The sequence below is a fragment of the Heterodontus francisci genome, chromosome 5 (assembly GCF_036365525.1).
Source record: "Heterodontus francisci isolate sHetFra1 chromosome 5, sHetFra1.hap1, whole genome shotgun sequence".
In the NCBI taxonomy this organism is placed as follows: domain Eukaryota; kingdom Metazoa; phylum Chordata; class Chondrichthyes; order Heterodontiformes; family Heterodontidae; genus Heterodontus; species Heterodontus francisci.
The window spans coordinates 85,924,726-85,949,919 of NC_090375.1; the positions used below are offsets into that span (position 1 = coordinate 85,924,726).

Genomic DNA, 25,194 nt, shown 5'->3' on the forward strand with positions numbered 1-25,194 from the left:
GTAAACACTGATACAAAATGTTCATTAGATATTCTAGCCTTGCCCTGCACTCTCAGCAGATATCACCCTCTTTGTCCCAAATAGGATCCACCCTGCCTCTTACTACCTACTTACGATTTACATTCTGGTAGAAGATTCTCTTTTATGTTAACTGCCATTCTATTCTCATATTCTCTCTTTGCCAGTCTTATATTCTTCTTCACTTTCCCTCTCAACTTATTGTATTTGACCTGGTCCTCACTTGAAGAATTCACCTCACATGCATCATAAACCCTCATTTTTTTGGGATTATATTCTCTATCTCCCTCATCATCCAAGGAGCCCTGGATTTGGTTCCCTTACCTTTCATCCTTGTTGGAATGTACCTAGCCTATAACCTGAAACATCTCCTCCTTAAAGATCACCCATTGTTCTGTTAAAGTTGTTCCTGTCAAGTTTTGGTTCCATTTGAATTTTGCGAGATCCCCTGTCATCTCATTGAAGTTAGCCCTATTCCGATTTAGAAATTCCACTTTAGATTGTTCCTTGCTCTGCTCCATTACTAATATGATGATCACTCTTACCCAAGTGTTCCCCCACAGACACTTGGCCCATTTCGACCTCCTCATTCACCAGCACCAGGTGCCAGGGTTCGTGATGTCTCGGATTGTGTTTTTGGGATCCTTAAGGGGGAGGGGGAGCAGCCCCAAGTCGTGGTCCACATAGGCACCAACGACTTAGGTAGGAAGAGAGATGGGGATTTAAGACAGAAATTCAGGGAGCTAGGGTGGAAGCTTAGAGCGAGAACAAACAGAGTTGTTATCTCTGGGTTGTTGCCCGTGCCACGTGATAGCGAAGCGAGGAATAGGGAGAGAGAGGAGTTGAACACGTGGCTGCAGGGATGGTGCAGGAGGGAGGGTTTTGGTTTCCTGGATAATTGGGGCTCTTTCTGGGGTAGGTGGGACCTCTACAAACAGGATGGTCTTCACCTGAACCAGAGGGGGAAAAATATCCTGGGGGGGAGATTTGCTAGTGCTCTTCGGGGGTGGTTAAACTAATTCAGCAGGGGAATGGGAACCTAAAATGTAGTGCCAGTGTACAGGATGTTGAGAGTAATGAGGTCAGGGATAAGGTTTCAAGGACGCAAGAGGGCACTGGCAAGCAAGAACCTGGTTTAAAGTGTGTCTACTTCAACGCCAGGAGCATCCGGAATAAGGTGGGTGAGCTTGCAGCGTGGGTTGGTACCTGAGATCTCGATGTAGTGGCCATTTCGGAGACATGGGTAGAGCAGGGGCAGGAATGGATGTTGCAGGTTCCGGGATTTAGATGTTTCAGTAAGAACAGAGAAGATGGTAAAAGAGGGGTGGGGTGTGGCATTGTTAATCAAGGAGAGTATTACAGCGACAGAAAGGACGTTTGAGGACTCGTCTACGGAGGTAGTATGGGCCAAGGTTAGAAACAGGAAAGGTGAGGTCACCCTGTTGGGAGTCATTTATAGACCTCCAAATAGTTCCAGAGATGTAGAGGAAAGGATAGCGAAGATGATTCTCGACAGGGGTGAGAGTAACAGGGTAGTTGTTATGGGGGACTTTAACTTTCCAAATATCGACTGGAAATACTATAGTTCGAGTACTTTAGATGGGTCAGTTTTTGTCCAGTGTGTGCAGGAGGGTTTTCTGACACAGTATGTAGACAGGCCAACCAGGGGCGATGCCACATTGGATTTGGTGCTGGGTAATGAACCCGGCCGGGTGTTAGATTTAGATGTAGGTGAGCACTTTGGTGATAGTGATCACAATTCGGTTAGGTTTACCTTAGCGATGGGCAGGGACAGGTATATACCGCAGGGCAAAAATTATAGCTGGGGGAAAGGAAATTATGATGCGATTAGGCAAGATTTAGGATGCGTAGGATGGGGAAGGAAACTGCAGGGGATGGGAACAATCGAAATGTGGAGCTTATTCAAGGAGAAGCTACTGCGTGTCCTTGATAAGTATGTACCTGTGAGGCAGGGAGGAAGTTGTCGAGCGAGGGAGCCATGGTTTACTAAAGAAGTTGAAGCGCTTGTCAAGAGGAAGAAGAAGGCTTATGTTAGGATGAGACGTGAAGGCTCAGTTAGGGCGCTTGAGAGTTACAAGCTAGCCAGGAAGGATCTAAAGGGAGAGCTAAGAAGAGCAAGGAGAGGACACGAGAAGTCATTGGCGGATAGGATCAAGGAAAACCCTAAGGCTTTCCATAGGTATATCAGGAATAAAAGAATGACTAGAGTTAGATTAGGGCCAATCAAGGATAGTAGTGGGAAGTTGTGTGTGGAATCAGTGGAGGTAGGGGAAGTGTTAAATGAATATTTTGCGTCAGTATTTACAATAGAGAAAGAAAATGTTGTCGAGGAGAATACTGAGATTCAGGTTCACAAGGAGGAGGTGTTATCAATTTTGGAAAGTGTGAAAATAGATAAGTCCCCTGGGCCAGATGGGATTTATCCTAGGATTCTCTGGGAAGCCAGGGAGGAGATTGCAGAGCCTTTGTCCTTGATCTTTATGTCGTCATTGTCGACAGGAATAGTGCCGGAAGACTGGAGGATAGCAAATGTTGTCCCCTTGTTCAAGAAGGGGAGTAGAGACAGCCCTGGTAATTATAGACCTGTGAGCCTTACTTCGGTTGTGGGTAAAATGTTGGAAAAGGTTATAAGAGACAGGATTTATAATCATCTTGAAAAGAATAAGTTCATTAGCGATAGTCAGCAAGGTTTTGTGACGGGAAGGTCGTGCCTCACAAACCTTATTGAGTTTTTCGAGAAGGTGACCAAACAGGTGGATGAGGGTAAAGCAGTGGATGTGGTGTATATGGATTTCAGTAAGGCGTTTGATAAGGTTCCCCATGGTAGGCTATTGCAGAAAATACGGAAGTATGGGGTTGAAGGTGATTTAGAGCTTTGGATCAGAAATTGGCTAGCTGAAAGAAGACAGAGGGTGGTGGTTGATGGCAAATGTTCATCCTGGAGTTTAGTTACTAGTGGTGTACCGCAAGGATCTGTTTTGGGGCCACTGCTGTTTGTCATTTTTATAAATGACCTGGAAGAGGGTGTAGAAGGGTGGGTTAGTAAATTTGCGGATGACACTATGGTCGGTGGAGTTGTGGATAGTGCCGAAGGATGTTGTAGGGTACAGAGGGACATAGATAGGCTGCAGAGCTGGGCTGAGAGATGGCAAATGGAGTTTAATGCGGAAAAGTGCGAGGTGATTCACTTTGGAAGGAGTAACAGGAATGCAGAGTACTGGGCTAACGGGAAGATTCTTGGTAGTGTAGATGAACAGAGAGATCTTGGTGTCCAGGTGCATAAAGCCCTGAAGGTTGCTACCCAGGTTAATAGGGCTGTTAAGAAGGCATATGGTGTGTTAGCTTTTATTAGTAGGGGGATCGAGTTTCGGAGCCACGAGGTCATGCTGCAGCTGTACAAAACTCTGGTGAGACCGCACCTGGAGTATTGCGTGCAGTTCTGGTCACCGCATTATAGGAAGGATGTGGAAGCTTTGGAAAGGGTGCAGAGGAGATTTACTAGGATGTTTCCTGGTATGGAGGGAAGGTCTTACGAGGAAAGGCTGAGGGACTTGAGGTTGTTTTCGTTGGAGAGAAGGAGGAGGAGAGGTGACTTAATAGAGACATATAAGATAATCAGAGGGTTAGATAGGGTGGATAGTGAGAGTCTTTTTCCTCGGATGGTGATGGCAAACACGAGGGGACATAGCTTTAAGTTGAGGGGTGATAGATATAGGACAGATGTTAGAGGTAGTTTCTTTACTCAGAGAGTAGTAGGGGCGTGGAACGCCCTGCCTGCAACAGTAGTAGACTCGCCAACTTTAAGGGCATTTAAGTGGTCATTGGATAGACATATGGATGAAAATGGAATAGTGTAGGTCAGATGGTTTCACAGGTCGGCGCAACATCGAGGGCCGAAGGGCCTGTACTGCGCTGTAATGTTCTAATTCTAATTCTAATAATCCAGCAATGCCTCGTTCCTAGTTGGAGCGAGAACATACTGATCAAGGAAGTTCTCCTGAACATATTTCAGAAATTCCTTCCCCTCTTTATCCTTTTCTCTAACATCATCCTAATCGATATTTGGTTAATTAAAGTCCCCCAATATTACCACACTATAGCTTACGCACATCTCTGTGATTTCCCTGCAGATTTGCTCCTCTATGTCTCTCTCACTATTTGGAGGTCTATAGAATACCCCCAATGTGTGATCACCCCCTTTCTGCTTCGTAACTCTAACCAAATGGATGGTCTTTGCCCCCACAAGGACATCCTCCCTTTCCAAAATGAAAATGTCTTCCCTAATCCGTGCTGCCACTCCATCTCCTTTTCCTTCCCTATCTTTTCTGAGCACTTTTATCCTTGAATATTAAGCGCCCAGTCCTCACCATTTAGAAGCCCATATGAATACATCATATTCCCACATGGATATTTGTGCTTTGAGTGGGTGGAGAGAGAGAGGGGGTGGTGAGGGGGGCTGGAAAGAGAGGGGGGCTGGAGAGAAAGGGGGGCTGGAGAGAGAGAGGGGCTGGAGAGACAAGGGGTGGAGAGAGAGGAGCGAGAGAGAGGGGGAAGAGGGATGGACACAGAGGGGGGAGAGAGGGAAGAGGGATGGACACAGAGGGAAGAGAGAGAGGGGGAAGGGATAGAGGGGAGAGAGATGGACATAGAGGGGTGAGAGATGGACACAGACATGGGATAGGGTTTGACACAGAGAGGGAGAGAGCGAACGAGAGGGGAGGGAAAGAGATCAAGATCACTCTTGACAGATGGACATCTAACTGGATTCTCCGCATCGCTTCATCAAGTGTGCCAGCAGACATTGACTATTTGGGCAAGCAAAAACAATGCCAGGTATCTCACTAAATCGGGAGAAATGCATTTTAAATCTGTGTTTTGATGGCATTAGGTTGGCTATACACTTTATCTACAGATTAATTGCCCCCATGTCCGTGGCTGAATCAATAATTTTGTCAAATGTCCGTGGTGCAATATGTTGGAGCCTCTCCCTGCCAACCACACTAGTGAATCTCCCCACGAGGAAATTGGTCCCACTCCTGTTGAGGTGCAACCTGCCTCTTTTGAATAGGTGGCTCCTGCCCCAGAACTGGTCCCAATGCCCCAAGAATCTAAAGCCCTCCCTCCTGCACCATGTGTCAAGCCACACATTGATCCTCCTTATCTTCCTATTTCTACTCTTGCTAGCACATGGCACTGGGAGAAATCCAGAGATTAGAACCTTCGAGATCCTACTTTTTAACTTCCGTCCTAGCTCCTGAAAATCTGATCGTTGGGTCTCAATACCTGCTCTCTCTATGTCAATGGTACTGATGTGTACCACAACATCTGGCTCATTCACTTTCCCCCTCCAGAATATCCTATACTGTCTCCATGATGTCCTTTACCCTGGCACCAAGGAAACAACACATCATGCAGGACTCACAATGACGGTTACAGAAATGCCTTTCTGTCCCTCTAATGATGGAATCTCCTATGACGACTGCATTTCTACTTTTTGCTGTTCCCTCCTGTGCAATCCCTTGCCACTTGGTGCCATGGTCTGACTGCACTCCTTCAAGGTATCATCACTGCGATGCCACTCTTAAAAAGGTACAATGAGTACTGGTTTCAGAGTGGCAGAGGTCCCAAAGACTCCTGCACTTCCTGCCTCTTCTGGTTGGCCACCGATCTACTATCTCGAGCTCTCATCGCCTATGGGGTGACGACCTTCTGGAACATATGATCCAGGAAACTCTTATTTTCCCTGATGTTCCACAGTGACTCCAGCTGCCCCTCAAGCTCAAGCAGCTGGACATACTCCCTACATATATCATCACCCAAGACACGTGAAGTGTCCTGAAGTTCCCACATGGGGCAGGAATTGCAAGCAACCGTCTCAGCTGTCCATCCATGATCTAAAATAAGCTCTGTTCCCTCTTTCAGAATCTGGTTAGTACCTTGTATAAACTATTAATTTTAATAAATGCCTCTAGACCTACTTTACTCACTGTCATACTTAACCCGATTGAAATTTTAAATTTCCCGGCTCCTAGTTTGAACAAATGCCCTACTTTAGAGAGAGAAAAAGAGAAATACTCACCAATGAATCACTTACCTGCTTTCCTGTGATGTCACACTTTGATTCCTTTTTTCAAATTTTTCAAACGCTGTCAGTTTGCTCTGAACCCCCAGCTCTTTTTCCCCATCAGTCTCACTTGCCTGTCATTGCTGGTCTTAGACTTGCTCTGCCGCTGCTCTTTATCCTCACCCCGATCTCGCTCTGTTCTCACTCTACTCTTGTTGCTGGTTCTGTGGCTCACTGGCATTATAATTTTAATTAGCATCTTTAAAGTGTCAGCCTTGACTCAATGGTAGCACCACTGCCTCTGAAGCAGAAAGTTGTGGATTCAGGCCCCAATCAAGGCACTTGAGCACATAATCCTCACTGCAGTACTGAGGGGATGCTGCGGTACAGTCGGCATTGCCATCTTTCAGATAAGACAGTAAACTGATAAGGCCTCTGCCCTCTCAGATGGATGTGCAACAGAAGTGGAGTTCTCCTTGCATCCTGGCCAATAATTATCCCTCAACCAACATCACTTAAAAAATTAAAAGCAAAATACTGCTGGAAATCTGAAATAAAAACAAGAAATGCTGGAAAAACTCAGCAGGTCCGGCAGCATCTGTGGAAAGAAAAGCAGAGTTAACGTTTCGGGTCAGTGACCCTTCTTCGGATTATTTGGTAATGTACCTACATGCTGTTTATAGGACGTGGCTGTCGGCTGTAATGAGTTCTTAATGTTGTCTGATGCAACATAAATGAGATGTGAGAGTCCAGTTAATTGAAGATATCAAACAGGTTTATTACAGCTAACCTATTCTATACCTTGTCCTCATTACCTTGCTCTACGGCAGCGAGGCCTGGACAACGTATGTCAGCCAAGAGCGACGTCTCAATTCATTCCATCTTCGCTGCCTTCGGAGAATACTTGGCATCAGGTGGCAGGACTATATCTCCAACACAGAAGTCCTTGAAGCGGCCAACACCCCCAGCTTATACACACTACTGAGTCAGCGGCGCTTGAGATGGCTTGGCCATGTGAGCCGCATGGAAGATGGCAGGATCCCCAAAGACACATTGTACAGCGAGCTCGCCACTGGTATCAGACCCACCGGCCATCCATGTCTCCGCTATAAAGACGTCTGCAAACGCGACATGAAATCGCGTGACATTGATCACAAGTCGTGGGAGTCAGTTGCCAGCATTCGCCAGAGCTGGCGGGCAGCCATAAAGACAGGGCTAAATTGTGGCGAGTCGAAGAGACTTAGTAGTTGGCAGGAAAAAAGACAGAGGCGCAAGGGGAGAGCCAACTGTGCAACAGCCCCGACAAACAAATTTCTCTGCAGCACCTGTGGAAGAGCCTGTCACTCCAGAATTGGCCTTTATAGCCACTCCAGGCGCTGCTTCACAAACCACTGACCACCTCCAGGCGCGTATCCATTGTCTCTTGAGATAAGGAGGCCCAAAAGAAAGAAAGAATTCTATACAGTACAGAGCAAACGATTTACAGATCCTACCCCTAGGTGTTACAGTTGCAGAGTGACTCTGGCTTGTTGTCACATGACTGCACCCTGGTACTTAGCTCATTAGCATACTAAGATCTTAAAGTGTCATCACTCTTAAAGGCAATCATACAACTTTCCTTTTCTTTCCAACGATAAGTCTCATATGCTATAAGTAAAAACACATAAAATTAGATATCAACATTAGTTATACGGGGTAGAGACTATAAAATTTACAGGTACAAGGATAGGGATTGTGAAATTTACAAGCTCAGAGGCTTAAAAGTCCATAGATCGTTTCAGTGATTTGACAACTCTTGCTTGAGGAATTTGCGTCTCATCTACTGCTGTTTTTTCTGAAGTTTCTCCCTCTCTGCATTCAGTTTCTGTTGCTCTGCCTTCAGCCTGAAAATATACTCTGTTGCTTTTCTCAAGATGACAACTTTTGAGGCCTTGTCATTCTTGGAAAGTTACTGCATCTCATCACGAACAGCCAAAAGACAATTCTTCAACTCATTCCTCCTCTGCCTCTTCAAGATATTGCATGTCCTTCACCTCTCCTCATCCTCCGTGTCTGAAGGCCTGGGGCTCATGGTCGAGGACTCATTGGGGAAGGAGTAATTGACCTCATGGAGGTACCTGTCCATTTTGGCTTGTTTTGGTACTGGTGGTTTTCTGGCTCGCAGAGGTAGAAGCGCAGCATAGCTGTACTGTTGCTGGATTTCCAGACTGCACCGTTTGATGCTGGCCAGAGTCTGCGAGCAGGTTCCAGTCCTTGGAGATTTCCCCTTGGCAATGCTCCCCACGGCCAGCCTTTGCATCTCAGTACCGACGTCGATCTCTTCTTCTGAGTCGCTCAAGCGTGAGGAAACACTGCCTGTTGACAAAGAACTTTCACCATCTGAGTTTGGATCTTCCTTCTCTTACTGTGGCATCTCTGAGAAGGGCTGATACTTTTCAAACCAGAACCATTGCGATCCTGGAGAAACTGTGACTCAATGCGGGTACCCTTGGTCTCGTCTGCTGTAATTGGTACCTTGGTGATTTAATGGATGGTTATGATGTTGAGGTCCTTACACGCTGGTAGTCCTGCCACTGCTGGTCCACTCATGTCTACCAGCTAGAATATTTGTGGTTTCCATGCTGACTTGCCATAGCTGCATTGCATTGTTCATGTGCCACTGCAAGGGGATGGGTGACCCATTGTACGTGGTTAACTTGGCAGTCATTGGTTGTATCACTGATTTCAAACAACTCCAGTACATATCTTTCAGGATTCTGATTGATAGTGTCTGTTTGCCAGCTTTCTTTGGGCACATGTTGTTAATGGTAGCAAAAGCTTCCAGTTGTTTGACCTCATCAACATGATGTGTCAGGTTCACAATGTGGGACACCTGCTCGTCTTCTGACTGAGAATTACTCCTCTCTGAATCTTGTCTCAGGTCTGTTTCGCTGTGGACTTTGGGTATCGGCTAGCGTTTATGCAGGTCTCTGGCACTTTCCTTGCTGTTGTTGATGTGTTGCTGCGCTTGTCTTTTGTTTGCTTGTGTCCTACTGAGACTTCTGGCTGTGTCTTTGGAGTCAGTTTTCTTGCATAGGCGGGGCCAGTGTCCTTTTGCACTGCAAACCTCGTACAGGTCTTGAAACGCAGGACAACTTTGTGGTAAGTGGGACCAATCGCACTTACCACACAGCTTCCTTGCTCTTTTTGACCTGGGTTATGGTGCCAATACTGTTGGCTGCACCCAGTGCTTCCAGATGCTGTTGTCCAGCTACAATGGCTTCATATTTTCTTCCTTCTTCCAACAGCGCATCAATGCTGTGACCTTTCATTTTCCCCAAGAGGTTTTTCTGAAACGCTTCAATGGGTGTTGAAACAATCATTAGCTCCATTATTCAGTCTGACAGCTCAATTTCTAAAAAACTGTATTCATTGCCCTTACTATGTCATCCACTGACAAACTGGTATATTGATTTCTGTGGCTGTTGCCTGTAGGACATCAATTCCAGGCAGTGAATTCTAAAATTCACTCAATCCGAGTTGATCTTCTAGCACTTTCCATAACTTTGCGGGACCTTTTTGGTCCCCTTCAGATATGCCATAGGTTTTGATTCTGTGTAATTCCTCATTTCCAACTGCTATTAGTATTTTTAGAGCTTGTTTCTCTGGTTTGACAATCACTTGATCTGTGAAGCATAAATGCATTCTCTGTTTAAAAAGTTGGAACTCGGATAGGATATCCATGGCTTTCCAGTTCATGCTGGGAAATTTGGTATCCATCTTTCTGCTGTTCTTTTGCTTAAGACATGCTTTAAGACTTGTACTATGACTCTGTACTGTTTCCCCTTTAAGACAATTATATAAGATACCATTTATCATCCTCAATCCCAACACATGTTCACATCTCGCTTCCTTCTTTCACTGCTACCACTAACACCAACCTCATCTCAGCTCCTCGAAGTTGCTCAACCTGCACCTCCTCTCAGTAAACCTCCTCAGTCATGCTGTAACCACTTTCTGCAAATGCATGGCATCTGCCTGATTCGCCCTTCTCCTTATACAGTATATGCAGAAGAAGCACACATCCTTGCTAGCAACTCATAGCACTGTCCTAGCTCTTTTGTAGAAGCAGAGTGCAAAATATTAGGGAGAGAGCCTGGACTGGCACATGTGAAAGTGACCCCAATGGGAGAGGAGGCACCTGAGATAAGCGGTATATGCAGCACTCTGCCGTATTGATGATGGCGAAGTTGGCATATCCGCAGAGCAAGGTGACTGATTCAACCTCAGACCCCCCTCATCTCCCACAACCAACTGCACCTTCAGCTGACACCAACACCTCAACTGTTCTTTGTGCACATTCACACTTTCTAACTACCATTATTAAACCTTCATTCTTTCCTCTTTTCTCTAAGACCCTCACCTGAAGAGCATAAGCCCCTGACCAAGACATCACTCATCTCCAGCAGCCTGCACTCCCACAGACTACTAAGACTGATGTGCTGCTGTCCCAAGGGAGGGAGCTTGGCAGAAGAAGCGCAGTAGGTAGAGACTCCTCTCTCAGGATATCATCAAGTCCCATCCATTGCCACCTCTTCAAACAATACCCAACATGGTGCCTGAATTCCAGGTGTGCCTGACTGCCCCAGCAGAAATCCAGGAACAGCGGTTTGTAGCAGGACTCTCATGGTACTCAGTGTTCACTGGTTGCAGGCATCTCAACAGCCCCAGGAAGATGCACAGCAATCTGCCTCCAGCTCTGCTCAAGCCACTAGGGTTGGCCCTCCTGGAATTGGTAAACCTAGGAAGGCATTGGCTAAAAACAGTATTTAGGGTTGAAAACTTACATGCTTCATTATTTGATTTGGAATTATTAATTTTCGTGTGCAGATCAAACCCTTTTTTACTTTTCTCACTTCCTTCTGCACTGTGCTTTGAAGGCAAGGTCTGTGTCTGCTTTGTCATTATGTCCTTAATGTGGAAGCTGGTTCAATGATCTTAAGGTAAAAAAGTGAAGGATTCCAAAACAATTGAGTGAAGGTTTCAGGACCATTAGTGCAAGGAGCTCTGGTCCCAGAAGCGTGCAAGGAGAAAGAAACATTTATGTGAAATGCTGCACTATGAGCGCATCCTTGCATTTCAAGCCATCTATCTTGTCCTCCAGTGTTCTCTTCACCATCCTCTGATGAAATGTCACTGACCTGAAGCACTAACTCTGCTTCTCTCTGCGCAGATGCTTCCTGACCTGCTGAATATTTCCAGCATTTATTGTTTTAATTTCTCTTCACCATCCTCTTCCTCATCAGATGATAAGTTCTTCAGGCCTTCTTCATTCTGCACCTCCGACTGTTCTCTCTGTTGAGCGATGTTAGGGAGGAAACAATATGCCACCATGGTCTGGAGATTCTGGCTGGTGAATAAATACAAGAGCCACCTGACCTATCAAGTCACCTGAACCCTAGAATGAGCATCCCAATGGCCTGCTCTATGATGCACCTTGAAATGATGCAGTTGCTGTTGTATTTGTCCTGTTGTGGAGTGGTGCAGTTTCAAAGAGCCGACATCAGCCAAAGTAGAAAGTGGTAGTCCTTGTCACCAGGCAGCTATCTTCTAAGACTGGTGACAGGTTGAAACATTGTGCAGGGGAATATTGCATTGCCTTAAAATGAAGATATCATGGCAGCTCCCTAGGTAGCAAGCACATGAACCTATTCTTGTAATTGTGTACAAGTTGCTCATCAATTGAGTGGAAGCCCTTGTGGTTATCAAAGGCTCCTGGCCTGGTCCTTGCACTCAGTGGCAGCCTGTACTTGCCACCTAACCTAAAAACGTAATGCTTTTTCAGTCTGACTGCTGTCATCAGTGGGAAATTAAATAGATCAACTGGCCCTGGCAAATATAGCACTTGTGGCTTGCCTGGTGCCTTTGTGAGTGGCTGACTGAGAAAACCTTAATATGTTACTTGTGGTAGGCTGTTAAGAGTTCAGAGGTATAAAAATTGAGGGAGTGGCTACTTTCACTCCACTGGTTTGAGATGGTCACCTGGTCCAGCAAGCAGCAGGTCTTCTTCCAGGGGGCTGCAGAGGTACGTGACTACCTGCCTTGGCAAATCTGAGCCTCCTGAAGTACTGCTCCTCAGATAGGTAAACAAATCTGAGCCTTTGTTTATAGGCCCTGTGAGGTGGATTAAGGCCTTCTGTGAGAATACCCCCCTCAGCTGTTGCCTTCTTTGTTGTCCTCTTGCAGCACCTTTGCTGTTGCTCCTCTTCCTCCTTCCCTTCACTCCAACAGAATGCAGCTAAATCAGCACTCATACTCAAATTCTCTCATTTCTTTATAAAGATTCTCCAAATTCTAAGCAAAATCCAACAGTGATTACAGAATTACAACCCACAATGAAGTGGATGAGCACCTGTGAATGTTGCAGCTTTATTGAGATCATGGGCCCTTTACATTCAGCACATTGAGCAGTCCTGCTCTAATCCAGATAGGATTCCCCAGCGATCCTGCCAGCCTTCGTGAAACCCATGTAGCAAATAAAAAAATCACATCAGGTTCCTAAATGCATCATAGGACATTGATTTGCATTTATTCATGAGCCTCTCACCTCTCTGCAGTGGCAGGCTTGTTGATGACATGAATGGCCATTGTCATTATTTTAGGGCAGCGAGGAACACGGTGGATTGGTGGCGACATTGAGAGTTTCAAAGTATTACCCCCTCGCCTGAAATTTCCTACCCAACAAGGGAGTTAAAACCGTGGCCCAAGTGTCAACCAAAATATTGAACACAGAGCCAAAGATACTAAGAGAAGTCTACAGCATATATATTCTAACGTAAATGTTTTCTGAATGGCAAGCTGTGAATCTTTTTCAAGATAAAATGGTGCAACCTGTGCATCAAGTCATTTAATAAGTAGCTGTTCACAATTCAATCAGGCCTCACATATCTATGAAAGTTGTTACAACAGTGCCATTGGATTAGCATTTATGAGTAAGCTACTGCATCTTTTCATTTGGTGGAGTCATAGAGTTATACAGCACAGAAACAGGCCCTTCGGCCCATCATGTATGTGCCGGCCATCAAGCACCTATCTATTCTAATCCCATTTTCCAGCACTTGACCCGTAGCCTTGAAGGTGGAAGACAGCTTCCGTCCTAACTAGTTATTTCTAAAACAGATTTACTCTGTGTATCTAAAGTAATATATGAAAGAGATCACTTGCAAACATTTTCCAGTTTGGCAATGTCATAAAACTTAAAGCTCCCATCACAGGTATCCTAGACATAATGAATTACTTTACACTGAAAGTATTCCATCTCACAATTACAAATTTCCTTTAAAATATTGGAAATGTCAGATTTTAACTCGAATGTGAGAGTCTGCTTAAATACGTGACTATCATGAAAGCACTTGAATCAGAGTGATTGTAGCACTACTGGTGTGGATTAGATCAGATATATCCATGATGCACATGGAAACTTATTTTGCAAAATAACTTAATATTGGTGTAATGATATAGCACGAGCACAAAGTTTTATGTCTGTTCTTAGAATAGGCAGTCATTGAGAATTATAAAATGTTCTTACTGTTATCTCCTGAGGTCAAGCCAGGACTTGATGAAGTTGAAAGAGATTGAAGTCGAGGTAAAGAAGCACTGAAAAGATTGGATTTTCCGCCATTGCCATTACTACTGGTATTACCATTAACTCGCACAGATCCAAATGAATGGCCATTTGTACAGGGGGCTACATAAGACATAAATAAGGACTTATGAAGGAAAAGTTGGCATTAAAGATTTTAAAGAAGGCCGAATCAAGTTAATATTTCATGAATATTAATCAATAATTTGAGTTACTGGACCTACTCAAACAAGTTTTTTATATCACTCATGACATTGTGAAACTCGGATTGTTTTTTTGTCCCGCTTTGGTATCACCAATATTTAATTTAGTGCCTTTTGCTGGACATGTTTGTGCCTAAGTTCCACATACCAGCTTTGGTGGATGCTACCTGAGGAAGAAACTAGTTGTAGGAGCTTCAGTGAGATGAATACAAATTTGACTCCTAATTAAGTCTTATTTCTGAGAAATGACAGATCATAGAGTTACACAGCACAGAAACAGGCCCTTCAGCCCATCATCTCTATGCCAGCCACCAAGCACCTATCTATTCTAATCCCATTTACCAGCACTTGGCCCGCAGCCCTGATGCCAAGGTATTTCATGTGCTCATCTAAATACATCTTAAATGTTGTGAGGGTTCCTGCCTTGACCACCCCCTCAGGCAGTGTGTTCCAGATTCCAACCACCCTCTGGGTGAAAAAATCTTTTCTCAAATCCCTTCTAAACCTCCTGCCCCTTACCTTAAATCTATGTCCCCTGGTTATTTATCTCTCCGCTGAGGGAAAAAGTTTCTTCCTATCTATTCTATCAATGCCCCACGTAATTTTGTATACCTCAATCAGGTCCCCCCTCAGCCTTCTCTGCTCTAAGGAAAACAACCCTAGCCTATCCAGTCTCTCTTCATAGCTGAAATGCTCCAGCCCAGGCAACATCCTGGTGAATCTCTTCTGCACCCTCTCCAGTGCAATCACCTCCTTCCTATAGTGTGGCAACCAGAACTGTACACAGTACTCCAGCTGTGGCCTAACTAGCATTTTATACAGCTCCATCATAACCTCCCTGCTCTTATATTCTATGTCTTGGCTAATAAAGGCACATATCTCATATGCCTTCCTAACCACCTTATTTACATGTGCTGCTGCCTTCAGTGATCAATGGACAAATACACCAAGGTCCCTCTGACCCTCTGTACTTCCTAGGGACCTACCAACCATTGTATATTCCCTTGCCTTGTTAGTACTCCCAAATGCATCACCTCACACTTCTCAGGATCAAATTCCATTTGCCACTGTTCCGCCCATCTTACCAGCCCATCTATATCGTCCTGTAATCTAAGGCTTTCCTTCTCACTATTTACGACACCACCAATTTTCATGTCATCTGCGAACTTACTGATCATACCTCCTATATTCACGTCCAAATCATTAATGTACACTACAAACAGCAAGGGTCCCAGCACTGATCCCTGCGGTACACCACTGGTCACAGGCTTCCAATCACAAAAACAACCCTCGACCATCACCCTCTGCCTCCTTCCACTAAGCCAATTTTGGATCCAATTTACCAAACTGCCCTGGATCCCATGGGCTCTTACCTTCTTAAGCAATCTCCCATGTGGGACCTTATCAAAAGCCTTTGAAGTTCATGTAGACTACATCAACTGCTTTACCCTCATCTACACATCTAGTCACTTCCTCGAAAAATTCAATCAAGTTTGTTAGACACGATCTCCCCCTGACAAAGCCATGCTGACTATCCCTGATTAATCCCTAAAATAAAAGTAAAATACTGCGGATGCTGGAAATCTGAAATAAAAACAAGAAATGCTGGAAATACTCAGCAGTTGGCAGCATCTGTGGAGAGAGAAGCAGAGTTAACGTTTCAGGTCAGTGACCCTTCTTCAGAATTAGCAGATATTAGAAATGTGAAAGGTTTTAAGCAAGTAAAGCGGGGGTGGGGCAAGAGAGAACAAAGGAGAAGGTGTAGATAGAACAAGGTCACAGGGAATAACCGACCAGAAGGTCATGGTGCAATGGAAAACAATATGTTAGTGGTGTGTTGAAAGACAAAGCATTGGTACAGATAGGGTGTTAACGGACTGAAAACTGAACAGCCGCAAGTACAAACATGAAAAAAACCAGTGGGTAGGCAAACTGAACAAACTAAGATAAAAGAAAAAAAGAAAAATAACTAAAAATAAAGGTAAAATGGGGGGCCCGTCATGCTCTGAAATTACTGAACTCAATGTTCAGTCCAGCAGGCTGCAGTGTGCCTAATCGGTAAATGAGGTGCTGTTCCTCTCTAAGTGGAGATTATTCCTGTCCCTCAGAACTTTTTCCAATATTTTCCCTACCACTGATGTTAGACTCACTGGCCAGTAATTACCTGGTTTATCCCTGCTACCCGTCTTGAATAATGGTACCACATTTGTTGTCCTCCAGTCATCTGGTGCCTCTCCTGTGGCCACAGAGGATTTGAAAATTTATGTCAGAGCCCCTGCTATCTCCTCCCTTGCCTCACATAACAGCCTGGGATACATCTCATCTGGGCCTGGGGATATATCCACTTTTAAGCCCGCTAAAACAGCTAATACTTCCTCCCTTTCAATGCTAATATGTTCAAGTATATCACAATTCCCCTCCCTGATCTCTACACCTACATCGTCCTTCTCCATTGTGATCACAGATGAAAAGTAATCATTTAAAACCTCACCTATGTCCTCCGGCTCCACACACAGATTGCCACTTTGGTCCTTAATGGGCCCTACACTTTCCCTGGTTATCCTCTTTCCCTTAATATACTTATAAAACGCCTTGGGATTTTCCTTTATCATGCCCGCCAGTGTTTTTTCATGTCCCCTCTTCACTCTCCTAATTACTTTAAGTACCCCCCTACACTTTCTATACTCCTCTAGGGCCTCCGCTGTTTTCAGCGCTCTGAATCTGCCATAAGCCTCCCTTTTTTTCCTTATCCAATCCTCTATATCCCTTGACATCCAGGATTCCCTGGACTTGTTGGTCCTACCCTTCACCTTTACGGGAACATGTTGGCTCTGAACTCTCACTATTTCCTTTTTGAATGACTCCCACTGGTCTGATGTAGACTTTCCTACAAGTAGCTGCTCCCTGTCCACTTTGGCCAGATCCTGTTTTATCATATTGAAATCGGCCTTCCCCCAATTCAGTACCTTTATTTCCAGTCCCTGTTTGTCCTTTTCCATAACTACCTTAAATCTTACACAGTTATGGTCACTATCCCCGAAATGCTCCTCCACTGAAAGTTCTACCACTTGTCTGGCTTCATTCCCTAGGATTAGGTCCAGTACCGCCCCTTCTCTTGTAGGACTTTCTACGTGCTGGCTCAAAACTCTCCTGTATGCACTTTAAGAATTCCGCCCCCTTTAAGCCTTTTGCACTAAGACTATCCCAGTTAATACTGAGGAAGTTGAAATTTTTAATTTTCTGGAATTCTGTAAGTTAAATCTAATTCTGAGCTGAATAGTACAAGGATAAACCCTCGGAGATTTAGAATCATAGAAACTAACAGCACAGAAAGAGGCCATTCTGCCCATCCTGCCAGTGCCTGCTTTTTGAAACAGCTGCGAAGCTTAGTCCCACATCCATGCTTTTGGTCCATAACCCGAGAAGTACCTGTCCAACTCACTTATAAAATTATTTATGGAATCAACTTCCACCTTTTCAGGTAGAGTATTTCAGATTCTGGCAACTCTGAGTAAAAAAAAATCTTCTCATCTCCACTGTAGATCTTTTTGCCAATGATTTTAAATCTATGGCCTTTGGTTTTTCATCCACTTGCAAGAGGGATCTGATTTTCTTTATATAGTCTATTAAAACCTCCCAACAGTTTGAAAGCTACTGTTAAGTAACCTCTTAACCTTCTCTGCTCTGGGGAGAACAGTCCTGGCTTTTCCAACCTCTTCTCGTAACTGAAGTCCCTCATCCCTGGTAACATCGTGGTAAACCTTCTCTGTACACTTTCTAAGGCCTTTATATCTTTCCTGAACTGCGCATTAAGGTTGCTTTCTTTTTACTGCGAAAGTCAGATGAAAGGGCCTAGGCCCATTATGGTATCTTTTGCTTATGAGCAATATGGCGAACAAAATTAATCAAGGAAAATTGGGAGCTCTGCGAATCGGGCACTCTCATCGAGCATTGCTCTGTGCCAGGGAAACAGCCTCATAAAATTTACTCTATAGTTTAAGGTACCATCATAGCTGAAAACAGTTGAAGAGAAGATGAAGTAGAAGTAAATGAAGTAGTAGTGGTTAGGAGAGATCAAACTTGGGAGTTTTAAAACCCGCAGTTTGTATAAAGAAGAAAAGGCTGAGAGGTGAGGTGTTCCATAATTTTAAGATGTTGGAAATGAATGAATTAGATTAGGGGATAATAAATATCTTCATTTCAATGCAGTGGTGATGCAGCAAGAAAGAAGATAAGTAAGATAGCACATTAGAAACTTAAGAGGAATAAAAGAAAATTTCAGATGAACAATGACTATCAATAAATAAATACAAGAAAGGTTGCTGTGTGACCACCATTCCAAGACATCAAAGTCTGGATTTAGGTTGACAGTTTGAGGAAGTGCCAAGCAGCTGTAGGTCCAGAAAGATAATTGAAATTCGGCAAGTGAGTGACTCTCGATAATTTTCACAAACCTGCTGCATGCCAAACCAACACCAGTGCTGGTAGGGGACTGATAATAGATGAGCTGATGACCACTAATAGAAAGTTGCTCTAAAAAAATTCCACAGATAATGAAAAATAGAGAAATACAGAAAAAGTTACCTGTTATTGGAGGTTTCCCAAGGTGTTGCACGGATAGAGCCAGAGGTTTTGCTATATTTCCACTTCTGGATAGGTCCTGGCATCCAGGGTAACTGGCAGTAGATGATGTTGGACCATGACTAAATGTTGATTCTGCAATGTGTAAATTATTATATTTTAAACTACTTTTATTCAGTACTATAGCCAAGAGGACAGTAGAGTTGAGTACTTGTAATATTCAGGCCATCATCTCAATAGGGCAGCATTTTGATCACTAATCTGTTTATGCCACACCAAATTTATCATGATCTATGGGTACTATAGCTGGAGGATCAGCAAAAAACTTAAATCTTTTCCAGTGACTTATATTAGAACAAAAGTAGGGAAATCAAACATTTCTAATAAACTCCCAGCTGTAGTACAAAGAAAAATGATTCAATATGATTAGAGATATTTTTTAGCCATTATGGTGTTGGATTTATGGTGAAATTACTACACAAAAAGAATGTACATTTTACTAAATTCAGCTATTTCTGATCAAATTCAGCTATTTCGAATCAAATACTATTCCCTCCAAGTTGCATACATTTAATTCCAGCATACCAACACAAAAGAACACAAATAAATATTCATTCTGTGAATATGCTCATCAAATCAACACACAATTGCAATTTACATCACAACCAATGGCAATGTACATGACAATACAATTTTACTTCATGCTGTGCACATATTTCTCTTTTTCTCTCCACTCTTCCCTCGTTAAATTAATCTTTCTCTTCACCCCTCCATAGTGGTAAGCAATAAATATCAAGTATCAATAAACTTGTATCAAGGATCACCCTAAGGCAGCACCTGCAATGCTCTGTATCAAAGGGACTTCTACAGTGGTTAAAAGCAGTAACGACTGTGGAACTGAGCCATACCAACCTGGAAAAAGCCCAGTTCCCATCCTCCTTGGTCATTCTGTCATTGCCGATCATGGCCAAAGCAGCAATTTGGCTATTACAGTTTGTCTCAGCATCTCTAAGGTAAGCTCACTCATTAAGAATGGCCACTTGGTTAGGGTCCCATGGGGGCACCTGTCAAGCCATAACCCAACATAAGCCAGTGTTTTCAGGGCAGCGGGGGAAGAAAACTGAAGAAACATCCTCAATCCTCAGGTCGTTGCAACCCACAGCTGGAAGATGCAAGTTTCGTCTGATGATATTTTAAACACTAGACTTCAATCTCAGCCACATTATTATAAGGAAGGGTTGAGTGCAGGCCAAGTTCCTTAGAGGGACAAATGGAAAAGTAGATAAATATTTAGGTGGGTTTTTCTGACAAAACTGTTAGTGGTTAATTTGCAAGCAGCATGGCAGCGATCTGGGTGCTGTTCATTTGCTTGCCTTTTCAAGCATGGTGCATGATGTGGAGAAATCCAAGAAAAGGAAGACGAGAATACATTGAGTAAACTTACTGAACTCAGACTTCCTGCAGGATGCCGCTCTTGACAACAGTTCTCCAATCCGTGTTTCCCTTGTGCCAATTGGGAATATGGGTGTAGTAAATTTACCCTCAAAAAGAGGGAGTCTTACCCCCTTTGACAAAACAGCATACAAGCTTCCGTGAATTTGAAAGGAAATGTTTCTCATACGAAAAGTTACTCCTGACTGCTCTTTAACAGTGAAACAGATTACTGCGAATCTGTCATAAAATAACACTGGTATGTGTTGCCAAGGTAAATAGCACCACAGCACCAGTTAAGTGCCATCAGTGAAGTGTTTGCATTAATAATTTCAAATGGGCTGTATTCTAATGCATCACACTGCACACCAGAATTTATTTTGAATCCATGTACTCAGCAACCGCAAAAGCCTACCTGTCTGAGAGCTGGCAACCGCAGTACTGTAACCACTGGATGACACTGTGTCTATATTTGGAGAAGGCGCAGTAGAACCCACGATTGCAGCAACAGGCTTGGCAGAGGGTGGTGCAGATGAATAACTGCTAGGCAATTGACGAGTCCTGCATTCTAGTAACATTTCAAAGGAAGTAAATACTTATTTTTTTAATTCAGTGTCAGACCTATTGGTATTTCATTGCTATGCATGTGATATATGTTTTAAAATTACATTAAGTCCTCACAGTAAATAAGGTCACATTGTTATACTGAAGCGGAGTCAGTTTTCACATCCACCTGAAAACACCTAGCATTATACCTCCCCACCACATCCCTCAATCTCTCTATGACCTCTCTACTGTCTTAGTATAACAGTGAATATAATTTCTACTATCTACAATGAATCCCAAGTGATGGTCAATAGCCTCCATGAGAAATTTCAGTTCAGCAGTGTCCTTTTAACTAAGTACATCCATGTTAATGAATGGGTTCTGGCTTACTATGTCTTTTAAATAGTAATGCCCATTCTCAAGGGTGTATAGTAAAACAGAAGTGAATGAACTTAAGATTGTCAGCTTCATTCCATTCTAACTTGGTTTTTTGCATGCAACTGCTACCAGAAGGGTGGACACTTCCTCAGTGTGGCCTGAACATGAAAGGAAATTAAGCTGGGCACTTTTACAGTGGAACTCTGGTGTACATCAGCGGCATCAGAAATTTCTGGCCCTGCAAAGGAATTATGCTTTCTCCAACCCAAGAATTTCAGGGCCATAGTTGACCACTCAGACTAATTTCACATAGGATCTTTATGGCAATCCATGAAAAGACATTTTCACCCATCAGTCTGGGCTAGATTCAAGTTCTCATTCCATTGTTAATAGGTATGATGTATTGACAAGTTTTGCATAATTCAAAATTCAAAACTCATCTAATGGAATGAGAGCCAGCTCAGTCCAAGTGGTTTACATAAATGCAAAACAGCCAGCCACCTCACATATTATTGTCACCGAGGCATCACTTGTAAGAAGCACAAGGCTGGGTTAAGAGCATATTTATCATACACTGTCACCATGGAAACAAACATCAGGCAATCACACTCACATTCCATTTAAAATAACAGAAGGAAAGTCACAAAGACGCCATATCAGACATGTAATCTTCCCCATTTGATTTTTGGTTTTGCATCCCTCCAGGCGATGCTTTACACTAGAGCTAATAGTCTATCCCTTTCATTCATTTAAACAAAGCAAAAAATTGTAAGATCTATTCAAGTATTATTTTGGGCTTGAGTTCAACATTGTAAGCAAGATTTGTTGTTCGTAGCAACATCACAAACCCATTCTTTATACACATAATTGCAAATTGCTACATATAAGAGAGAGGAAATCCTCCACTGCCTGCTAATATATGGTCTTGAATTTTTGATGAATATTATTGGTTGAATAAGCTAGTTTGTAAATATAAAGATTTTTTCCCATTATATTTTTTTACTGAACAGCTCACTAAGATGAATATAGGATCACACTGAAAGAATTGAAAAGTTGGTCAGAGGCCCTAAGACAAACCTAGAAAAACAATCTGAAAATTGCTTATCATTGTAGATAAAGTGGCTAAACCAATGGATTGTGCCAGCCCAAGAGGTTTTACATTGAGTTTAATTACCTTTCCAACAAATCAATGGCCCTTTCGAGAAAACACCTTGAGAGTTTTTGACCAGGTAATATTTTAAGTGCTTCTGCTTCTTCGGCTGGGTTGTCAGCTTTAAGTTGATGTGATTGGAAAACTCAGTGAAATACCGAAATCCTTTCTCCCCACAGCCTATGCAGTTCCCCGAGAAACCTGTGGTCATAGCAACAGAAGCAAGCGTAGATGGTGAGAATGCTGAATGATATGGATATGACTCAGCTTCACAAAGAAAAATGATGTTTGCTTTGAATCATTTCAATGTCTCAATAGCTCAGCTGAGTAATTGCATTGCCTCATGTCGAACTGATCTGTACAAAATAAGGAACCAGAACAAGGAGTTTCAGTTGGGAGTTATGTGAGCGCCCCAGCGTAATTCCAGTCTGCCTGTGTGAAAAAACTGGGCATTCCCTGCAGGCCCTGTTTTCACGATTTTCAATGTGAAATGACATGGGACATAGAATATGATCACCCTTAGATGGGCAGATATATTGAAAAGATATAAGCCCAAAATGTGCCGTCAAAATAACAGTGAGGCAAATAGTGCTCATCATTATTTATTTATTGATAAGTGTTAACTATTGCCAATCAACCTCTCTGGCACTGAAGCTTAATAACTACAAGTGTGGAGTCTCATTCCTTCAGGTACTTACTGTTGGAGACAAAAAAAGTTTAAACTTTTCTTTTGGCTTATTTTTTCTCTCTAAATCCAATCTTCCTCTCCTCTGTTTTTCTTTCTGTAGCTGATTTGACATTGAATTCACCATTCTAACTTACACTTCCTTGTTCAAACTTTGCTCCGTTCCTTTCACAGTCCTTCAATCTGATTCAGGAGATACACAGTTGCCCTTTTCACTCAGATCCCAGATGCTCTGTAAAGGGCACTGCACCGTTTCCATTCGTACCTCCTGCAACTTTCCGTGCAAAATATCATGGAGATCAAGCAGGCAAGGGCAAGTCTAACTAACAGCAAACAATGTTCATTGACCAGTTACAATAAATTCTGGGCCGAACTAATGGCAGGAATCAGTCATACAAAATATATCCTGTCATCTGCACCATAGTAACAGTGGGCAACACCATTGATTCCAGGTGCATAGGTTTGTAATGGAGGCAGACAATTGATTTAAAATTTAAAGGGCTGTAGTGTCATAGTCAAGGTGCAAGTTAGTAAAAAGAAATTCTCAGCCCTGTAGGCTGTTGTCCAATTATAAAAGGGCAGGCACTCTGGGGGGCTGAATTTAGTGCAGCCATTTGGAGTGGGAATGGTGGCGTGAGGGGCCGGTGAATTGCATCAGAAGTGTCCGCCCGGATGTCCTGCATCATGACATTGGTCCCAGATTTAGTCAGCGGCGGGAAAGTACCAAGGCGGCATCGCTGCCGATGCAATGGGAATGTAATTTAAATTGTAGAGCACTTTTAATACATTAGCATCTAATTCATTGTGATTTAATGGGGGGGGGCTTGGTATTACATGGGCAGCAGGCGGCCCTCACGTTTCTTCAGATTCCTGACCATTAAAAGCTGGCAAAGCCTCAGTGCTGCAACGGATAGGCAGCCAAGTCCAGCACTGCACAGGGGAAGAGGGGGCTACAGAGGCCATTGCCAGCCTACAGGTCTGTGCACTCTGCAAGGGGGGGAGGGGGGGGGCATAGTCTCAGGTGCTCCGCAAGGGGGGTCATGGTCTTGGGTGCTTTGCAAGGGAGGGGTCGGGGTCGGGGTCTTGGGCGGTTTACAGCGAGGGTGGGTTGGATTTGGGTGAGGGACTGGTGATATGTTTAGTTGCCTATAGTGCTGGATGAGAGGGTTAGCTATCAGCAAGGGTGGGCACTGCAGGCCAGAAGTGTCAAAAGCTCAGTTGCCAAGGCAGGGTCATCTCTGCATTGACACCGCTCTGAACGCCCATTGGTCACCTGGCATGGGTCTCATACACTCTCCTTTTGGACCACTGTGGTGTGATGCAATACCTCCAATGGGGGGGAGGGGGGGGGGCAGGAGGCAGCTGCGCCTGCCCGTGAAGCTCCACAGCGAGAGCAGCAGCAGCTGGCTATGCCAAGAAGGGTCCACCTGCGCCAGGAGTGTACCGGACTTGATTCAGCTACCTCCAAATATCTGAGTGGCATTGTCAGCAAAGACTACAGCTCTCCAGGGAGGCCATTACCAACTTATGTGCCCTGCTGCAGGACGGGTTGCAACCAATGGTATTTGGGGGTCACCATATGCCAGTGGCCCTGAAGATCACAGTGACACTAAATTTTTATGCATCTGGATCCACTGGGGACATGTGTGGGGTCTATCAGGCAGCAGCCCACCACTGCATCAAGGAGGTGACCAATGCCCTGTTCAAGAAGGAGGGCGACTATGTGCATTACCAGACTGACACTGACAGTCAGGTCAAGAAGGCCAACAGATTCGCGGCCAATGCTGGATTTCCCCGGTTGCAAGATATGATAGATTGCATGCATGTGGCCATCAACGTTTCCACGGACCAACCAGCCACCTTCATCAAAAGGAAGGGCTTCCATTCAAACATTATTTAACTGATCTGCGACCACTGAAGGCGTTTCCTGCAGGTATGTGCCTGCTTCCCGGGAAGCATCCATGACACCCACATAATTTAAAGTCCCAGGTGTCACAACTTTTCAGGCCCCTGCTTGCCTTCAGGGATGGATTCTCAGGGACAGGGGCTACCCATTGAAGACTTGGCTACTCACGCCTGTAAGGAACCCTCGCAATGCAGCGGCGGAGAGGTACAACACTTGCCATGGCTCCAGCCAAGTGACCACTCAGCAGGCCACTGAGCTGCTGAAGGTGAGATTTCATTGCCTGGACTGATCTGCTGGAGCCCTACAGTATGCCCCAGCGGGGGTTTCGCATATCGTTGTGGTCTGCTGTGCTCTGTACAATCTAGCACTGCAGAGGGCGGAGGCCTTACATGACCATGAGATGAGGGAGCGACAGTCCTCCACTGACGAGAAGGATGCTGAGGAGGGAGATGAGAAAGTAGCACTGGATGTTGAAGCCCTTGCACTGGAGGCCAGGCAGAATAACCCTAACTGATAATCTCATAATTACCTGCTTCCAGCCACCCTAATGACCCTCACAGAGAATTCAATAAAGACTCACCTCAATGTAT

At 44.1% G+C, this 25,194-nt stretch overlaps 1 protein-coding gene across 4 annotated transcripts in view; it reads right to left on the reverse strand.

Moving 5' to 3' along the window:
* Positions 1 to 25,194, reverse strand: part of greb1l (GREB1 like retinoic acid receptor coactivator) — a 405,959-nt gene that overhangs the window by 141,760 nt on the left and 239,005 nt on the right. For 2 of the 4 annotated variants that reach the window (XM_068031722.1, XM_068031721.1), the window contains 4 exons: positions 22,038 to 22,214; positions 20,355 to 20,507; positions 18,512 to 18,643; positions 13,671 to 13,829 (listed from right to left, as the gene is read on the reverse strand). In XM_068031722.1, coding sequence (XP_067887823.1) covers positions 13,671 to 13,829; positions 18,512 to 18,643; positions 20,355 to 20,507; positions 22,038 to 22,214 — 621 coding nt within the window. The remainder of the gene's footprint in view (positions 1 to 13,670; positions 13,830 to 18,511; positions 18,644 to 20,354; positions 20,508 to 22,037; positions 22,215 to 25,194) is intronic. The other 2 variants (XM_068031724.1, XM_068031723.1) reach the window with 2 other exon arrangements.